The 20387-nt window shown below is 38.2% G+C and overlaps 2 protein-coding genes across 2 annotated transcripts; both read right to left on the reverse strand.

The window, feature by feature from the left end:
- Positions 1-640: 640 nt before the first annotated feature.
- On the reverse strand, positions 641-1735 carry LOC115956972. Its single transcript, XM_031075228.1, has one exon. The coding sequence runs from the start codon at positions 1568-1570 to the stop codon at positions 641-643; it is 930 nt and encodes a 309-aa protein (XP_030931088.1). The 5' UTR covers positions 1571-1735.
- Positions 1736-6456: 4721 nt separating this feature from the next.
- On the reverse strand, positions 6457-12937 carry LOC115955800 (GRF1-interacting factor 3). Its single transcript, XM_031074146.1, has 5 exons — positions 12829-12937; positions 12573-12727; positions 8888-8964; positions 7341-7425; positions 6457-7264 (listed from the first exon to the last, which is right to left on the reverse strand). The coding sequence occupies exons 2-5, from the start codon at positions 12648-12650 to the stop codon at positions 6842-6844; spliced, it is 663 nt and encodes a 220-aa protein (XP_030930006.1). The 5' UTR covers positions 12651-12727; positions 12829-12937; the 3' UTR covers positions 6457-6841.
- Positions 12938-20387: the final 7450 nt, after the last annotated feature.

Below are 20387 nucleotides of genomic sequence, written 5' to 3' on the forward strand. Positions count from 1 at the left end.
TTGTATTCATTAGGCGTGCTTTGTCCATTCGTGTAGGTTGTGCATAAAATATCAGTTATTTATAACCTCAATCGCATTTATAAGGTCAGTAGATGTACTAGTATATTTGACTGGGGACTCCATATCGATCTTCAATCACAAGCCTCAATGGTTTTAACAGGCTTACAGAAGTTCTGATTCTTCTTTGGAAAATGACACCTCAAAAAACTATACATTTCTTTTTTGCCTTTTTGCTTTCCTCTTCTTTTTAGGTTCTGAGAATCGCCCTTAGACAAGGATTATTCCCTCAATTTTCAGGTGGTCCCCAAAAAAAGATATTATAAAAATAAACATAAAAGAAGAAACAAAATGATGTATAATAGTATTAGAGAAATAGCTTATAGGAAAATTCTTAAATATTTTCGAAATATGAAAAAATGATGCTCCCATATCTTATATTTACGATGAATCTCATTATAAATTTAATGAACATACCACAGTATAACGAGATGGTTTTTATTTTTTGTCATTGGAATATATGACTCTACCTTCCACCTGGGTGAAATCTACCTTTGGAGTTCACATTTTGCATAAATGGGGAACTGTTTATTATTGTTTATCCTTGTAATACAAATTCACGAGCTAGTTAAGGTAATAAAATTTAAGTAGAATCAATGATCCAATGTTGGCCATCGAGTATAATTTTGAAGCCGTTAACTCGAGCAAACAGACGGACAGCCCTCCTAACACCTCGATTATCAGCTGCAGTAAAATAATCGTGCCCAAAAAGTACTCCACCGGGTCTTAAAAGCCGGTACGCCCGATTGATATCGGACCAAGCCGACATAAAATTATGACCCGCATCCACCTCGATCAAATCAGCGTACACGCCCCACTCGCAAAACTTATCGAGAGTCGACCCAGTCGAAAACGGTATGGGCAAAACCGAATCCGTTTCGTTTACGGATACCAAGTTCTGCATGAATTGGTACATGAGCACAACGTCGCCGTTCACCATTTTAATGTTCTTGAACTTGTTCCGAAACCCGGGCCAGCCCCGAAAATCGTCGACGCAGAGGATCTGGGTTTCGAGGCCGAGTTGGCGAGTCAACCGGGCCATGTGAATCGCCGAAGCGCCAAGGAAAGTGCCGATTTCGATGATGGTTTTGGGCTTCACCCTCTCAATAAGGTGTTCGAAAACGGCGCCGTTTGAGCCCCACCCACCGATTCTCTGGGGACGAACGAGGGAGCTGACGTGGTCCGGAGGGAAGTCAACGAAAGGTGACCTGGCGTTGTAGATACGGTTGAGGATTGTTTGTCGGACGAGGTCGGAGGGGACTGGGTTGGAACAGTGATTGCTGACTCGGAAGTCGTCGAGTTTGAGGTCTTTGATTCTACGTGTGGGCCTGAGCCGGGTTCGGGTTGTCGGGAGTGACGTGGCATTCCCAATAGATGAGGCTGATAGGTAACCCAAGGTGTACGTTAGCAAGAGGAGGAGAAAGTAGGTGATGGGTTTTGCGAGTTTTAAGACTACGTGTGAGACTCTTCTTTGTCGATGATGTGGTATTTGATCTTCTTCTCTCTCTTTCATTTTTGTCTTCGAGATTTGGACTTTGAAGAAACAGACAAAGTTTATGAGAGAAAGAGGGTTTAGTTTCTAAATTTCTGGGGTATACCGTATTGAGGATCAAGTCATTTACTTTGTGAATTTCTCTTCCCTTTTTTTTTTTTTGTTTTTTTTTGGCCACTCAAAGTATTGAGGATTATAAAGTGTTTGCGTTTGTGTGTTTTTTTAAGGGTGGTAATTTAAATATTTAATAGCTGTACGAGATAAGTATATTGTTGTGATTAGGTGTGCTTTATCATATACTTGTCTTATTTTAGAGTGTTTGCATCATTTTGTTTAAAAAAATCTTTGTTTATTTATGCATAAATATCTTTTTTTTCTATTTTAAATACTTATTTTTTAAAACACCTTAAGTTTATCTATTTTACAATATATGTGTCCATTTGGCATTGGCTTATAAGACTAGTTTTTAATTTTTACGTACAATTTTTTAAAATCTTACTTTTTTTCTACATTTTTTTCATTTTTTTCAAATATTTGTAAGGTACAAGTATACTTTAGCGCACTTTTAATAAAAAAAATTTCAGCAAAAAGGTAGATAATTATTATTTTTTTTTTAATTTTTTCTCTTTTTTCACACATAACAACCATCATCCATTGATTAAAATAAATAAATAAATATTCATTTTCTTTTTTCATTTTTTATTATTGAGATACGCAAAGAAAGAATAAAATAAATAAATGTAAAATGAATATTGTCAGTGTAAATTGAATTGAAAAATATAGTACCACAAATTATTACACAACTTTTTTGCCACAACTGTAATGTGACAGAGTGTAAGTGGTGAAGAAAAAATAATATACCCATATTTAAGTGGAAAAAAAAAAAAAAAAAAAAAAAAAAAAAAAACCACTCATATAAGTCAAAGTAGCGACAAAAAGTTCTGAAATAATGGAGTAAATTTAGAGTATTCACATTTGCTTATTCAAATTTTTTTGTCTATTTTAGTATAAGAAGCTACTTTTACCATTTACATGCTCACTTTTCAAAACACCACAGATCATATTATCTATTTTACATTATATTTCATTAAAATATCATTTTTTTTCTTGATTTTTTAATTATTTCTTTTTTTTCACGCATAACAATCACTATTCATTTTATTTCTTCATTCTCGAGATATGTAAAAAAAGAATAAAATACTAAATGCAAAATGAATAGTATCAATGTAAATTTACACGGTGACTGTAGTAAACTTGTAAATATACACAATTATACTTTGACTGTTTTGGGTTATTTTTAGGCAAAGTTATGTAAATTTAACATATTTTTCTATTATACACCCACTGATATGAATGCTTTAACATGATTACTATAGCAAACTTGTAAATTTATATAATTATATACTCATTGATGTGGGTCATTTTTAGGCAAAAAAATGTAAATTTTACAAATTTATCTATTATATAATCACTGATATGAGTGCTCTTATATTCTTTGATGTAATAGAATTTTGATATGAAAATTTAGGTGTAAATAGGGTTATTTAGATTGAATTGTTATAGAATTTAATCTTTTCATGAATTTTTTTCCCGTAGTACATCAGTACATGACAATTGACTTGGTCACCCCTTCAATTTTTAAATTTTAACAAAGTATATTCATGTGGAAAGTGATCATTTGGCCAAATAATATTCTACCTAGTTGGAAATTACTTAAACTTATTAGGGAGTTTTTTTTTTTTCCTCTGTTGATTAGGATTATTAAGTCTAATGTATTCTTATATACACCTTATTTTGGGTTTTTTTTTTTTTTAAATTAATAAACAATACATATTGGGTATTTTGTCTCACACTATTCAGAATAGTAATGATGTAACCATTAGGGAATTTTAATTTTTTTTTTCCCTATCTACATCTCTTTATTTTTCTTATATATATTTAACATGGTACCAAATTCCGGTTCTCTATCCTTCAACAATTTGTTGTTACTTTCATTGTCAAAATCAAAATCCACACTTAAGATATAGATCCATGGAGATTCCATCTATACCAACTCCTTTGATTTACATCTGGATATTTTAAAATTGTTGTCGCGATGTCTCACACATCATTAAACATTGTCTCAGTCTCAATCATGTGCTTCCTTGTATATGTGTCTCACAGAGCTCAAAGCACTCATACACCAATTTCATCCGAGTGAAGTGCTCCACGACCAACATGGTACACATGTTGGGGTTGCATCTACTTATCCATGTTTTTCACATGCATCACACGCTTTACAGACTTCTTTCTTTTCAATAATACTTTTTCAAATGTTTCTTAATTAGTTAGTCTCAATTCATTCAATGGGTATTGAAGCTCTTTCTTACATTGAAAACTTTCCTTCCAAACTTAAGTACCTCCACTTTAAGTTTGAGGGGGGTTAGGAATAATAGGATATTAGTGTAAATGTGTAAGCGATAAAATATATTAAAATGTTGCCATAAATGTGTAAATTATGATTTTGTAGAATTCAACGTGCTACTAATGTGATTTTAGAGTTACAAACTAGCTTAATGAAAATGTAGCCATTGGAGGCTCTTTGCTTTCTCTCTTTTTTTAGTGGTTACAACCATTTGCATTTTTTTAATATATATTTTAAACAAATTTAAAGGCTCGTAATTCGGCATTTTAGACAGCCTTTTCGGTGGCCCAGGGACTCATTGTCATTGCCTCAAATCCTCTGTGGGCTTTTGGGGAAGAAGAGGAGATGGACTAGATCCTCAATAGCCTGTTTATTTTTATATTCCCCTTGTTTGTTGGAATTCTATTCAATAACCAAAAAATAAATAAATAAATAAAACATGATTTGATTATTAATTTCTACTTTCATGTTAGGCATAACAACACTGATTTGAAGAGACATCAATCCTCCTTATTATTGACATGATATATTGTAGGGTTTGGTGTTAGGTCTACATCTTATAACTGACTCAAAAAAGTTTGTTAACATTTAACAAGCAAAGTTAGTAGTTGACACTAAGTGCTAGCAGAAGCAATATTGGAGGTTGTACTTGTATTAAGGCAGATAATAAGTCATATTCTCTCATAAAACTTATAATTTGTATTCGTTAGAGCATCCCCATAAGTGAATGCAAAGTTTTGCAAAATAGAAAAAGCTCCTCATTTTACACATTTTGACTAAAAAAACACTCACATCAGTGGATGTAAAGTTGTGCATTATGCACAAGTGCTACAGTAATTGTGCATATATGCACAATTACTGTAACTCTTACATTTAATATTATACTAATTTTTTCTCTCTCCTTCATCTCACTCTCCTTTTCTCTCAAACCCTGTCACTCTCACCTCACTCTTGCCACCACCGATCACCATAGCTCATGACAAAAGAAGAAGATGCAACCACCAACCCAGCAACACCCAACCACCACCCCATGGAAAACCAAAATCATACCAAACCTAACTCAAATCAACTCAAACCCACAGAAAAACCCATCCCAAACCCGATATTGCTACTTCTAATATCACCTTGCCAATATCGCTGCCAATGTTGCTGTTGCCACCAAATCTATTGCCAATAGGCTGGGTTGGGCTGGGCTTTGCTTTTGAGAGCAAGCTTAGAGGAAGATGAGAGAGATGATGGATGAGAGAAAACTGAGAGCCACAAATCAACGAGGTGCGATGTTGAAGGCGTCGATCAAAGCTAGGTTGAATGGGTATTTGGTTGATCAGGCGTTGATCAGAGCTGGGTGTTTGGTTGAATGGGAGGCGTCGATTTTGTTGCACACTGGTTGGGTTGAATGGGTATTTGGCTGGGTTGATGATAGAGACTAGTTGCTTGCTGATGGTGGTCGAGTGGATTGATGATGGAGGCTAGGTAGGTTAATGATGGTGGCTGGATGGGTTGTGTTGGGTTTGTAAGAGAGATGATAGTGTAAAAAAATGAATATTTTATTGAATAAATGTGTAAAATAGATAGACTGATGTGAGTATTTTGTAAAAATGAGTGTAAAATAGAAAAATTAGTTTTTTTTGTGCAAAATAGATGGAAAGTTTGCATCCACTGATATGGATGCTCTTAGGCATGCTTGTCTAGTTCTGTCGTTTGTATATAAAATACCAATTACTCATAACCTCTATCGCATTTATAAGATCAACATCTCATCTTAGCCCAATGTTCAAAAGAAAACTTCAATATCTTGTCACCTTTGTTTGATTTATTTATGTACTATATTTGATTGTGGACTCCATCTTCAATCACAGACCTCAATGGTTTTAACAAGACTTACAGAAGTTTTGATTCTTCTTTCGTTTGGAAAATGACACCTCAAAAACCCTATCCTTTCTTTTTTGCCTTTTGCTTTCCTCTTCTTTTTAGGTTCTGAGAATTGCCTTTGGATAGGATTCTCTTACTTTTCTAAAAACATAACCCTCATAATGTATCCTTTTTAGTTTTTAACAATCATTTTCTTTCATATTTTTACTACATAACAAGTATAAATAAAACCAGCCAAAAAGAAAGAGTCACTCCTATGGCTGCAAAACTAATAGGAATATTTGGTACAATTGTTTAAACAACAATTTTCAGTGTTTAAACAACAATACTAGAAATCTCTAATCAAACAGACCCTACCTAATCTCAAATATGTTCTGCAAATGCATATATACCAAAGAGGCTAGCAGAATATGATCTGGTACCAAAATAAGTAATAATCTTATCAAATCCAGATTTAAATTCACCCATTCTATCATTGGCCTATTGCAAATAAACTTCCCTGATTTGCCTCTATTGTCGATTCCTAGAGAAGCAATTCATCCCGAACCACCAACTTAAAATTCACCCCGATTTCAAATAAAACCCAAGAGCAATAACTTCAGTAGGATTGCAGCCTGAAACACTCTGCATGTAATTTGAACGAAGACAAATTAATGTTCAAAAGCAACAAAACATTAATGCAATCACAAGTCTGGAAGACCCTGCATGTATTTGTAAGTTATTACAAATTGACAGTTTATGGCCACATGCCTCACTCACCTCTCTTCCTCTTCCGACTAAGATTGTCTTGACTTAACCACATGTTCCATTTGGTGGCAGAATTCATTGCATGCCAAGACTCTTAAAATACAACTTCAACTACCTAACTCTCTTAAATACTACAACAGGTAAAACTTTTAGTACATCCCTCAATCTATCAAAGACAACAGAACATACCACTTTTACTCTAACAGACACCTACTATCGACAGCCACATGTATTCATGCGGAATGGGACGAATGGCCCATAGGAACATGTTACTTTGCTTCCTCTGACCCCTTCAAGTAAGAAGATTCTCCATCACCACTTCCATGCCCGGCAGCTGAGCTTCCCTGGCCATCAGCACCAGCTGTCCCAACCTCAGAGCCATCTTGTTTGCTTCCTCCACGTATGTCATTTGGGCCTGCAATAGAAGGTGGACCACTGCTGCCACCTCCAAGAATGTTTTCAGTATGAATGGGATGCAAACCATTGTTGGCCCCTCCAGCTCTCATCGCCATTTGCCCTTGGATGGCCTGTTGCTGCTGATGTAATTGCTGTTGTGGATCCTGTATCTGATGTGGATTATTAAATTGTAATGGCATCTTCGGAGGAAAAATACCTTGTTGCTGAGCCATTGCTGCTGCCTGAGGGTGTTGCATAAAATACCCTCCTTGTTGCAGCGCCGGATGTGGGGTCATCTGCAGTGTTTATATACATGAGCAAGATGTATGCAATATGATAAATCAGTAAAAGAAGAGTAATCCCTACAGTCACCTGGGGAGGCATTGTTGGTGCTTGCGGTTGGGCATCAGCAATTGCAGCTAAGTACATCAAATTTTTTTGAAGCTGAGCTTGGTACCTAAGCCAATGAAATTTCATACATATATCACATGAATATTGCACCCCCACATATTCAGGATGTAGACAAAAATTGCTACATCCTGACTATATTTTGTCAAAACTGGGAATAAAGGTCATGCTGAAGACCTCTTCTTTGGCTTCTAATGTTCAGATCCTTAGTCTCAATCCAGAAAGACACACACTTACCATTTTGAGGGGTCTTGAAGGGGCACGGATTCACATAAGAACTCTTGAATGAAAATTGAAATGGGATATAACTCTAGTTCCTTCTATTTTGATAATAAGCTAAAAAGTATTGCATGATTACAAGCAAATCTAAAATCATACTAGATAAAAGTGTAAAAAGCATTAGATCTACAAGCACTCATAAATAAACTTAACCCCTGAGAGGCTTTGGTTGAGATAACACATGAACAAATGGTGAACTTGTATACTTTTGGAGACTAAGAAAATGGATCTAGATCAGTGGTGGTTGCTTCCACTTGCCCTTTCATGAAAAGACCTCTCTACTCCACCACCAAATGAACCCAAAACTACTTTTATTTCATAAATCAAATCCCAATTTCAAGTGAATAAGCAATTAATTTTCAATAGATTTTATGATGAGCAAAGAAAAATAATAATGTCCAAAAACACCAAACCTTTTTAGGCTGCCTTGACCAGTTTAAGCGAGTGGCGACAGTGGTGCTGAAAGTACTTTCCAATTGGTAAAGGTTTGGGGTTGTGAACTTGTGGACTGAGCTTGATGAGGTGGAAGATTGGCAGGTTAATTTGCGTTTGGTGGAGTAGTGGAGGTTATGCTGTGGCGTTGGATCTGCAAGTGGTGACTAAGTTGAAGCCAGTGTTTATGACTTGGCTGAAAGGAAAAAGTGATGACCAACAAGGGCTCAAGTCCAGTACATATTATCTTTCTTCTCAGGACATCATTAATGTGATAACTTTACTATAAACCAGGAAATGCAATTACGAAGTGAAAACACCTGATGCCAACACAACTAACCCATGTACAGAAGTGATATATGATGGCATCATTTACTTTTTGCACTTTTCAAGGAAATAGTTCCTCAACTGTGGCGTGCTTAGTGCACCACCAGTATGAACAGTATAGCAATCCCTATTACATCAATGGATTCTAAAATCATAAGTTTGCTATGTGAAGCAGATTCTACTTCTGGTCCCATTGACTGCAGATGAGTATGACTGATCCAATAACTAATGAAATCCTTGATGGTAAGTATCTCAGCTTAAGTTTCAATAAATCGGTTGAATGTTCCTCGAGCATAGGAGTAGAGAAGTAAGATTAACCATTTCGGAAATCAGGAATCCCAGATACTGATATTTTGTCCAATAAATTAATATTTTTCACAATCCAAAACTGGAATTTAATCTGAAAAATACAAGGAATCAAAACACCCTAGCGTTCCAAAACACACACACAAAGGGAGAGAGATGTCACTTACTGGGCACATTCAGCAAGTTTTCCAAGGTTTTGATTGTCCAATATCGCTAAAATCAATTTTTTGTTCTCATCAAGATACTGCACAAATCATAAAAAAAGATGCATTAGATAATTTGTTTTTTATAAGTAATGGTATTTTATTAAGACAATAGATTACTTCATGCTCATGATGATGAGCACACTGTAACATAAAAGAAATACAAAATAATTATGCATAATAGTTTAAATGATTCTGTGAAATCTAGAAGGGAGTTGTTATTTGTAATACCCCACACATGATACGAATCAAACAGAGTATGAATTAGCAATATTTCTAACTGAGCCTTTGATCTTTCTGCATTTTAAAATATGTGACTATTTCATTCCTTGCACAATAGCCACATCAAACATAGTGGGACAAACTTTCAAATATCCGATGAGTGCTTCCTGAACCAATACCACACAGAACAAGAGATCAACTACCCTTTTTGGTAACATCAACAAATGATTCACTGTATCCTCGCTACAATGGCACCTGAGAAAAAACTCCCCCCAAGTCACCAACCAACTAAAGAAAAAACCTGCTTCATGAGATTATCGGAAGTAAGAATCTCCCCCCAACCTATTGTCCAAACAAAGAATGAGACCCTCTTAGAAGCCTTACACCAAATACTCTTCCAAGGGAAAGAATTAATCGTTTCACCTCAGATAGCCTCATAATAAGTGCAAACATAAAAGCCACCACTCCCTTTCAATCTCCATCTCATCTTATCACACCCCTTCCCCCTAGGTATATTTGAGTATAGAAGATCTAGGAAAGAATTAACTGACTCCAATCCTCAATCATGAAAACCTCTATGAAATCTCACAGTCTAGATCTTCCATTCCCCATCGAAGTGGCTATCCATGACTGAATGGACTGATGCATTCTGATCAACTAAGCAAGCATACAAATCAAGGTACACTTCTAGAGAATGATTCCCACACCATATATCATGCCAAAACCTTACTCATGTGGCTTCCCTGAGACAAAATACCTAAATTGAAGAAAATTGTTGCATCCCGCCCTAAAACTCCTCCAAAGGCTACACTCATGAGTCTCTCTAATGGCTTTTGAGGTATAACCACCCCATTCCTCCCCATACTTCATAGTGATCACCCGTCTCCATAAATACACGACCACATTCCCAAATCGCCATAACTATTTCCCCAATAAGGCTTAATTAAAACTTCCTATCTTCCAAATCCTGAAACCACCTATATTAATGGGAGAACAAGCAATGTCTCATGCCACCAAAGAGAACTTAAACTCCTTATCCAGGGCAACCTACAAAAAGTTTCTTTGTAATCTCTCCACATTAATTGCCACACTGTTAGGAATAGTAAATAAAGATAGAGACTAAGTTGGAAAACTTGAAAGCGCACTTTTTAACAACATTAGCCTCCCCCCCTTTTACAAACATAGCTACTCCCAACCAAACAGTCAATATATATCCATAATAGGATATCCCATGTTGATGCCTTTTTAATAAAGCCATCCTATTGTCAATGTCTTACTAAATGACACCCCCTTTTAAGTTTTTTTCGCTAGTTGTTGCCTTTGTCAATGAGCCACTGGACATAGCCGGCAACTTGAAGGGTGTAGGGCACAACACATGACATAATATGTCTCAACTGACAACAAGGGAGAGAAAACGCAGACTTCTTGCCAGATCTAGTGACCACAATCATAAATATGGTGGCAAGTCATTGTTTTTCCTCCCTTGCTGTTAGCTACAATGTGCGCTGCCAAAGAAACAGAGATCTAGGGTGGCGATTGTGATGGTGGACGTCATACTAACCTTGCAATGCATGGTCGAGTCAGATGTGATGAAGGGTGTCTTGAGTGGATTATTTGGGTTACATGTGAATAAACCTGATATCCAACTGCCTTTGATTTTTTTAATACCATCAAACCCATTGTCAATTGCCCACTTGAAAGAAACCATTTGCGACCGCTTGGGCTGACCTAGGTCAATCAAGTTTCTTGGATTGTCCCAGTGCAAATATATGGGTACATTGCCAATCTTTTTCAATTTGTTGAATTGTCCCAGTGCAAATATATGGATACATTGCCAATCTTTTTCAATTTGTTTTGAAAATTTTGACGAAGATTGGGTGGAAATCATTTCGAGAAACTTCCATTTTCACCAACTAGGTTCCTAAAGAAGCATCTAACCTTTAGAATAATGTATCACAAATTCAATAAGAAAATGTTGGCTTAAATGTAAATTCCAATTATGATGGATGTGTGGTCAAATACCTTACTGCATTACTTTAGCAACTAAATTGAAAGATATCCAATCATATGCTTAGATCAGAACTAGAACCCTGAGGCCATGAGAACTCCCTCAATTGTTTTGGTAGATGATCATATATACTACCCAAGAACCATCTCAATGATACCCTTAGGAGCCTTCAAAAGATCTATCAATGTTGCCAATGCAGTCATCTAAGATTTATTAATATAAGTTTCTTCTACCTTCAGCACTAATTGGAAACGTGCACTATCTTTAAACCTCCATAGTAAATCTTCATCTATACCATCAAGCTCCATTCTAATAATTTCTAATGAAATTCCTCTTTTCAAGAAAAAGGTGAGAGATATTAAATTGGTTACCTCTCCCTCCATCTCCTCCCTTAATTCAATGGCCACACATAATCATAAATTGTGTAGCCTGAAAGGGCACTCAGATTGTCCATGGCAACTTAGTAGGATCCTCAGGAGTCAGGACCTAGCTAAACTACTACAAATCTCAGACTAGCAGACTCTTTACAACAATGACCCATTCCAAAGATTCACCTAGCTGGCCATCGAAAGCATTTTAGGGGATGCTGAAATGTAATAGAATACATATCCAGGTTCAGAAAACGTCTCCCTAGAGTTAAAAGTGCAGTGTTCTCAGAATATATTAGATAAAAGAAAATGTAATCTCTTACAAGGTAGTTGGAAAATAGGCCACAACCAAACCCAAAGACCAGGGAGCACATGTAATAAAGATTTGGTACATGCATCTCTAAATTTTCTTTGAGACTCTCAAGAATCATCTCGTTTTCCACATCAACTAAGAAGTAAAGACCATTAACAAGACTTAAATCTTAAGCTCTCAACTTATGTATTGCTCAGTGGGAATTACATAAATACATTTCTTTGAGAAGCACTGACTTTCATAACCATCTCATAATCAAATCCTCAAAACTAATAGTAAACTGCCAAATTTTTTCTTATGTGCTGTTCTTTTTAGGTTATGGATCAATTTGGCAAAAATGTAGTTGAAGAAAAATGAAGGCTTCAGAAATTAAATTCTCTAAAGATCATCAGAAACTCTATCTTAACAGTTTGATTCAAACAAGGGGCTCAGCCATTGAAAGCAGTAAAATAAGCATGAGTCCATGACACAATCAATTATATCAAAGTTATTTAAAAAAACAATCTCTTTTTGAAATTTATTATATCGATGAACTTATTTACTTGCTAAATTAGGCTCAGCAATAAAACCAAAACCCCATCTCCCCAACTCAAAAAACCCAACAAACAAATAAACCAAATATTCCAAATAAACCATCAAAACCCATAAATCATTACTATCATACACAAAAACCCCAGAGTCATAAATAAGTCCCTAAAGCAAGCAAGTAAAAGAGGGAAAGTAAGTAAAAGAAAGTACCTTTTGAATCTGCTCAGTGGTGATGTTTGTGGGTGGAAATGAAGGCATCATAGGCATCATCTGCTGCGGCTGCTGCATCTTTATTCTTATATAAATATATATACTTTCTTTTAAAGTTTAAACCTTGAAACCAGCACAGAACACAAACCCTAACCCTAGTTCCAACCAAACAAGAAGATCCCAAATCAATTAAAGCCCCAGAATCCAAAAATCAGAGCTAGAGAGAGAGAGAGAGAGAGAGAGAGAGAGAGAGAACCTTATGAGTGAGTGAATGCTTGTAGGGTTTTTGAACTGAGAAAGAGGATTTAGGGAGATCTTCTGGATATGGACAAGGTTTCTGGAATTTAATTATTATTATTTAAGACATATATATATATATATATATATATACACACTATTATATTTTGGTTATTTATTTATAATTCTTTGGTTTTGATTTACGTTTACCAAACAAAGAACAAATACTAGTACGTGTACAAGTAAATGTAACTAGAACTTTTATTTATTTTTATTTTTTACACAGAATTTCATCTTATAACGTTCACCATTTATTGTCAAATTAAGACATTAATCAATCTTTGATGTAAGTGAAGATTGAACCCAAATCTCTTATTCAACTATAAAATTTTTTCCTAATTAAGCAAACGGGATCCCACAAATGTACCTAGCTATTGTTTGTATCTTCTAGCTATTCGGTTTGATGGGCTGGGCTTGCCTGCTTAAGTTCCAAACTTGATTAAACTTGATTAGGGTGTGTTTAGATAGAACTTATTTTACTGAAATTGAAAACTGAAAACACTGTAGTAAATTAATTTTTGAATGTGTGAATAGTATCGTGGGACTCATTTTTAATAAAAAAATTGATAAAAAGTGTAATTTGTGGGTTCATAAACAGTGCACATATGTACTGTTCACCGTACAAAGTCAACATTTGCGGTTACTGTTTATTGAACAATAACCGCAATACTCCAAAACAAAACGCGTGAAAAAAAAAAAAAAAAAAAAAAAAAGACAGAAACCCAGCAATTTATAACAAACGCAGACGCAAACGTGGTTAAACGTGGGTCCAAACATTACTAATTCACTGAATCGTGCGTTTACAGCTGATAGAATAGAAGCTTATTAAAGTTCAGGCACTTCAGGGTAATACCACCTTTATTATTCATAAAAAAAAATTAAAAAAAAAAAAAAAACCCATCTTTATTAGAAGAGAGAAATGTTAAAAAAGTAAAGAATTAAAAAGGTAGAAATTAAATAGTTTTTTGATAAAATAAAAAAATAAAAAAATAAAAAAAATTGATCTCAGGGCTGAGATTATAAGTGCTTTCAACCTCAGCCCTTTGATATTGTATTGCACAGTGCAATAGTCTGTTCTAAAGTTCAGTATATTCTCCATCTATTTTTTTCAGTTTATTTTTTGAATAAAACAACAAAAATAAGTTATCCAAATAAATAGGATTCTAACTAAGAAAGAGAATACTTTTTTTTTTTTTTTTTGAGATGAGAATGAGAAGACTGTAGAAATAACTAAGTTGCTCATAAATCATAAAGAGATCTTTGACCCAAAAAAAAAAAAAAATTTATCTGACTTGATTTGGAAAAATATTTTACTTATATGCATTTGTTTAATAAATAAATCTAAATTCAATCAATTCCAATTTTAAAGTTTGATTCATTCAAATAAGGGAGAGGTTTTACTGTGTTACAAATCTATTTAGAAAAAAAAAAAAAAAAAGAATAAGTTGTTATGTTTTTTTATCTCTGTATAGATTATAGATAATAGAACATGTCTTCAATTATTTAAATGATTGCAAACTGAATGCGTAAGCTAACTCCTATGGTCTATGTAAGGACTCAATTTGTATCGATCCCAAACTGATATTGGGTTCATACGTTAAAGTCCCAAACAATAAATTTGTAGAGAGTAGGCTGAAAGACTAGGCCTCGGTCACCGGATAGTGGTTAGTCATGGTACTCATGGTGGACGCACAAAGGTGAACTAAGGTTGTCAATGGATTTTGTCCATGAAGCTTAATGTTCTTATTATTCATCTCTCTTTTTGGGTACCATCCTCTTCCTTTGGCGCATGAATCCTTACATTATATAGCCCTTCTCAGTTGATCCTGACCTTCCATCTGTCGATCAGGCAGATACCTACTCGAGTGCCTGTCCTATCAGCCACCTCCCCCCACTTTCTGTTAGTTGCAATAACCGAAACCACACTGTATAGGGGTCTTTTCCCATCAATGTGACCAGGACGTTTGTTGGCGCATTCAATGCGAAGGTGACATCTTTTCCTTGAATCATTCCCACACTGCACCCCCATGCGAGTCTCATTCCACTCGCCTTTTCTTCTGGGAGCGCTTTGGAGGCTGCCTTTGATGACGTATCGTTATTCCCTTTTAGTCATCGGGATGCCGAGGACAGGGTCATCCTCGGTTGCACTTTTAGGCCATTTGGACTTTCGCTACTTGTCCTCGGCAACTATTCTCCTTGACTCGGGTTTTAGGCCCAAACGGAAAGTGGGCCGGGACCACAAATTCTCTGGCCCCACAATAGCCTCTCAAAATCCTGCTGTCCGGATCCTCGGACGGAGATGAGGGTTTTGATGACATCAGGCCTCTGTCAAAACTTGTCAATCCTTGTCATCTATCAGTTCCAGAGACTCTTCGTCTGCCCGAGGCACGTTCTTGGAGCTTTGGAAGGTGAAACGTGTCTTCATTAAATTCAGGCGGCTTTGTGCTTCCCACGTTCAACCGCGCAATGGTAATCTAACGGTGAAGATTTCCTTACCTTTATGGGCGAGAAAATTCATGCAGTTACTTTCGCTGGGAGGTATAAATAATTTTTGGAACTGATTTGTCTCTTCACTTTTGCACTTAAGAGTTCCAACGCACATATCCTGGGTTCAGTCAAACTTTCATCCAAATTCAAGTCTATCTCCAGCACAAATAGCCTGTCCGACAAACCTTTCCTCTTTCCCGTAAGTTCTCTACTTTCACTAACTCGTGCTTTTTCGTTTCTGGATTTCTTTTTCTCTTGTTCTTCTCCCTTTCCCGTCATCCTCTGAGTTTATTTAGTAGTTCCTAGAGATGGTTAAACTGAAAAAATTGGTTGAGACCAAAGAGGTGATGGAAAAGTTCATCGCCGACTATAGGATTCCCCTCAACGTAAGTTTGAGGCACTGCAAGGTGGGGGAGTAGTATCTTCAGAGAAGGACAGACAAGGTGGTAATTCCCCTTCTCGCCTTCGTAGAGGGGGGTATGAGAATCCCCATGGGGCCGGTAATGAGGAGTTACCTTAGGCATTTCCGATTAGCTCCCACCCAGTGCGCTGCCAATATGTTTAGGATTCTAGGCTGTGTGGATGCCTTAAACGAAAAAATGGGGCTAAGACTAACCCATCATGACGTAAATTGGTGCTACAATCTCCAAAATTTGAAGGGTAAATCCTACTACATGAAGACAAGAGACGATAGGGTTCGGCTGATCCAGTGCCTCCCCGAGTCCAACAAAGGGTTGAATAAGGACTTTCTTATCGTATCTGGGGAATGGCATGATGGCCTTCCTTGCCTAATGGTGGAGGGAGAACCAGGTGGGGTATAGAGAGTAGGAGGGTGCCAATCCTTTGCGCTGTCTTAATTTGGTGTGGTTTGGTTACTAACCATGTACATGCCCTTTTTTTTGCAGATACACACGCCTTTCACTAACACTTTCATCTGGTCAACTGGGTGGATTTGGAGACTGTTCTTCAAGCGGCGGTTTTTGTAAATGATGAGGATGGTCAAGTCAGAACCGCTCATAAAATCTTAGGGTACGATCCCATCCAGAAGTTATTTGCCGACCCAAAGCACGTGATTAGCGCTAACAATCCTCGGCTTCCGAAAATCACTGTAATCGAGCACAGGTTTTTGATCTCCGAAGGATCTCCTGTCCCGAAGGGCATCCCGTTGGCGGGCTCTTCCCCATCTCACCAGGCAACAGAGGACGAAGGTGATTTGGGTCTGTCCGAGGAGGGATTTGGGGCATTTGACCAAGCTGACCCATCCGAGGATCCTTCTGGTGATCTGAGTGACCCTGACTTGTCCGAAGTAGAACTGTTGTCAATGGGAACATCCTCCCGAGCCGAGATGGGTCTCAAGAGAAAGCCCCCGACCAGCTTATTCGACCTCATTAAGGGTCAACTGGGGAAGGGTGCACAGGGAAAGCCGCAATCCAGTGTTCCAACTCCCCCACCCCAGCCCCAGCCCGTCCAAACTAGGTCCTCCTCTTCCAAGTCGCAGCCACAATCTCCCCGCCCCAAACTTCCTGCTCCTCCTCAATCAGATCTGCCTCCTCAGCCGGAGCCCACTGACTCAAAGAGAAAGAGGAGTCCCAAGGGTAAGGAACCAGTGGATGGGAGAAAATCCCAATCCTCTCAGGAGAGGGACGAAGCCTCGCGAGCTCAAAAATAGTTAAAGATCGGGCATCAAGGCTAGGGAAAAGGGATCGATGCCCAATCTACGCCGAGTGCTTGGCTTCTCGCCCCAATGCTCCATGGGGAGCCATTGTTGGAAGACGCGTCCATGAGGAACCTTAGAGACGGCGAAGGCGGTTATGTGGCTAACGTGTTAAGGAGGACCCTGCTGCTTCCTACTGATATGGAAGAGTTGAAGAATATGAGGATGCAGGAGGTTTTCCTCAGCATGAAGAGGTACCTGGGTATGGTAAGGCTCCTAAAACTTATAGCTCCGTCGGTTCTTGCTCCTAGACTCTCGTTCATAATATGTTTGTTTCAATTGGCAAGCTATCCAGGCTACCTATAGGATGGAGGAAGAAGTTAAGGGGCAGAGTAAGACCGCCGAGCTTGAGCGCAATAAATGTATAAATGCTGCGTGGACCCTCAAAACTTCCAAGACTGACCTCGCGAAGGTTAGGGAGGACTTAAAAGAGGCTGCCAGAGCCAGGGATAGTGCCGAAGCAAGTTTGTCTGGTGCCCAAAAATTGGCCGAGGAACAGACGAAGCACCTACTTGTTGTTAAGGAGCAATTGCAGATTGCTAAGGAGCAGATCAGTGATTTGAAGAAGAAACTGATCGAGGCAAACAACGCTAAGGGCGTGGCGGAGTTTGCCAAGGATGAAGCCGTGAGGGCCAGGAAGGAGGCTGAGTTTGCCAGGACTGAGGCCGAGATTGCTAAGGACAAGGCCGAGGATGAGGGTTACGAGGCTGGGATGGCTGAAACCCAGGCCCTCCTTAAAGCTCAAATCCCTGGTGTATGCAGACTATACTGCTCCCAGGTTTGGGGCGAGGCCCTCAAACGAGCTGGGGTGGAGGCTTCATCCGACTTGTGGAAGGTAAAGAGCGTATTTTACCTTCCAGCCATCCGTGAGACCGCCTCCGCCAGTTCCGAGGCTGTGAGCATTCCACAGGAGGCTGAGGCTGCTCAGTCAGAAGCTGCTCAGCACATTGTCATTCCTGGCGAGTCGACCGAGGAAGGAGAGCCTCATGATGCGACAGAAGCACCTGGAGATCTGAATCCCGAGATGTCTCAAGAGGCTGCCGAGTCTACGGTCAGTGCTCAGATCTCTGATGCCGAGGAGCCAGCCATCTTTGTTCAGCCCCTTCAGGCTATTCCCCTTACTTATGTCTCCAAGAGCACCGAGACTGATCCTGCTCGGCCTTCCCAGGATGTGGCCAAAACGAAATCGAAGAAGTAGAAGCCCTGGCAAACTTTTGTATTTGTTTCTAGTTTAACTGTTAACTAGTTTCCCTTTTGTTTTGAGGACTTTAGAATTTGCTTGCAGTTGAACTCTTTGATCACTTATATGAAATTCTTTTCTTCATTTTTCCTTTAAATTACATGTTTGTCGCCCTTGCCGATATTTACTATTGTTGCGAACCTCGTGGTTTTTGAACTAGTTATTTTAACATGTATGAATGGTTGTGCATACGATTTATTTGGGATTACATCCCGAAATTCTAACTTACCTATGCCCATGGAGCGTTGAACTTGTATCTGAACATACTTCTAGGGAGCCAAAGGTATCATCTGAGGTGTCGTGCGTGCTATTGGGCCGTGTCTGGCATTTAGATTTTCTTGGAGCATCTAGTTTCCTCATAGATTTTCTTTAAGTTTCAAGGATTAGCCCCTCGGCAAAGGTGTGGAGCATTGACCTGATGTTGGAAGCCTTTAGAATTGTCCGCGCCACTAGCGCTTCGAAGCGTAGCCCCTAGTGGAACTTTATATTAGGGCAACAACAGCAGGCGGCTGGAAGTGATGGAGGGGCTTTTCGCAGAACCTTGTCTGATAGGAGCTCAATCCACCGCTTGTGCCAACGCACAAGCCTTTCCCACAGACGGCGCCAATTGTAAGGACTCAATTTGTATCGATCCCAAATTGATATTGGGTTTGTACGTTAAAGGCCCAAACAATAAATTTGTAGAGAGTGGGCTGAAAGGCTAGGCCTCGATCACTGGATAATGGTTAGTCATGGTACTCATGGTGGACGCACAGAGGTGAACTAAGGTTGTCCATGGATCTTGTCCATGAAGCTTAATGTTCTTATTATTCCTCTCTCTTTTTGGGTACCATCCTCTTCCTTTGGCGCATGAATCCTTACATTATATAGCCCTTCTCAGTTGATCCTGACATTCCATCTGTTAATCAGGCAGATACCTACTCGAGTGCCTATCCCATCAGCCGCCTCCCCCCACTTTCTGTTAATTGCAATAACCGAAGCCACACTGTTCAGGAGTCTTTTCCCATCAATGTGGCTAGGACGTTTGTTAGCGCATTCAATGTGGAGGTGACGTCTTTTCCTTGAACCATTCCCACACCGTACCCCCATGCGAGTCCCATTCCACTCGCCTTTTCTTCTGGGAGCGCTTTGGAGGCTGCCTTTGATGTCGTGTCGTTATTCCCTTTTAGTCCTCGGGATGCCGAGGACAAGGTCATCCTCGGCTGCACCTCTAGGCCATTTGGACTTTCGCTACTTGTCCTCGGCAACTATTCTCCTCGGCTCGGGTTTTGGGCCCTAACGGAAAGTGGACTGGGACCACAAATTCTCTGGCCCCACAGTCTAATATTCTAAAAAAAAAAAATGCCAAGTGTCTTTCAATGGTATAATCAATTCTCCTTTATTAGGAGAATCAAGGTTTAAATATACCTCTCAATTATTGTAACTATTGAAAATTTGAAATATCACCCAAAAAAATCTTAAGTAAATAAAAATTCTCTTCTATTTATAATTGATTTTAAAAAATTAAAAATAATGCATGTGATCATTTTTAAAAAAATTATTGATTAGATAAAATTTTAATTTATGATGTTTGCTCTGTAATGATTGTTTATTATCATTAAGCCAATATATCAAAAGAAAGAAAGAGAGTTTATATAAGTTTACTTTTCTTAGGGCTTACAGTTTGGGTTTTTTAAATAGCAAACACGTGAAAAGGGAAATAAAAAATGCAATATGACCTTGAATTCAAATTTTGGAATTTTCAAAGAGAAAGAAAGAGGTATCTTTAGCACAAGGGTTGCCGTAAGGTAGATTTCTCTCCGTGCAAGCGGTAGAACAGGTTAGTTTCGTAGGGGAATCATGGAGGAGATCACAGAGAGATGTGCTGGTATAAAGCTATCATCGAGAGAAGATGCGGAAGTAACAATCCACAAACCAGTGCTAGAGGATGGCCTCGTCCTCATTAGGAAGTTTTTTACAAAGAGAAGAGTCAACCTGGAGTCTGTGACCAGAGTGTTGAAAACGACATGGAAAACGGAGAAAACTTTTGAAGCTAGTGATCTGGGTGAGAACAAAGTCATGTTCCTTTTTCAAACAA

This window comes from Quercus lobata, chromosome 8 (assembly GCF_001633185.2).
Source record: "Quercus lobata isolate SW786 chromosome 8, ValleyOak3.0 Primary Assembly, whole genome shotgun sequence".
NCBI classification, from domain to species: Eukaryota; Viridiplantae; Streptophyta; class Magnoliopsida; order Fagales; family Fagaceae; genus Quercus; species Quercus lobata.

Bases quoted from the DNA above. Each gene is read 5' to 3' on its own strand.
- LOC115956972 (XM_031075228.1), bottom strand. From the start codon at position 1,570: ATGAAAGAGAGAGAAGAAGATCAAATACCACATCATCGACAAAGAAGA.
- LOC115955800 (XM_031074146.1), bottom strand. From the start codon at position 12,650: ATGCAGCAGCCGCAGCAGATGATGCCTATGATGCCTTCATTTCCACCC. The intron at 8,965-12,572 runs GTACTTTCTTTT...TGATTTGTGCAG, and splicing joins CCACTGAGCAGATTCAAAAG to TATCTTGATGAGAACAAAAA. The intron at 7,265-7,340 runs GTGACTGTAGGG...TAAACACTGCAG, and splicing joins CACCAACAATGCCTCCCCAG to ATGACCCCACATCCGGCGCT.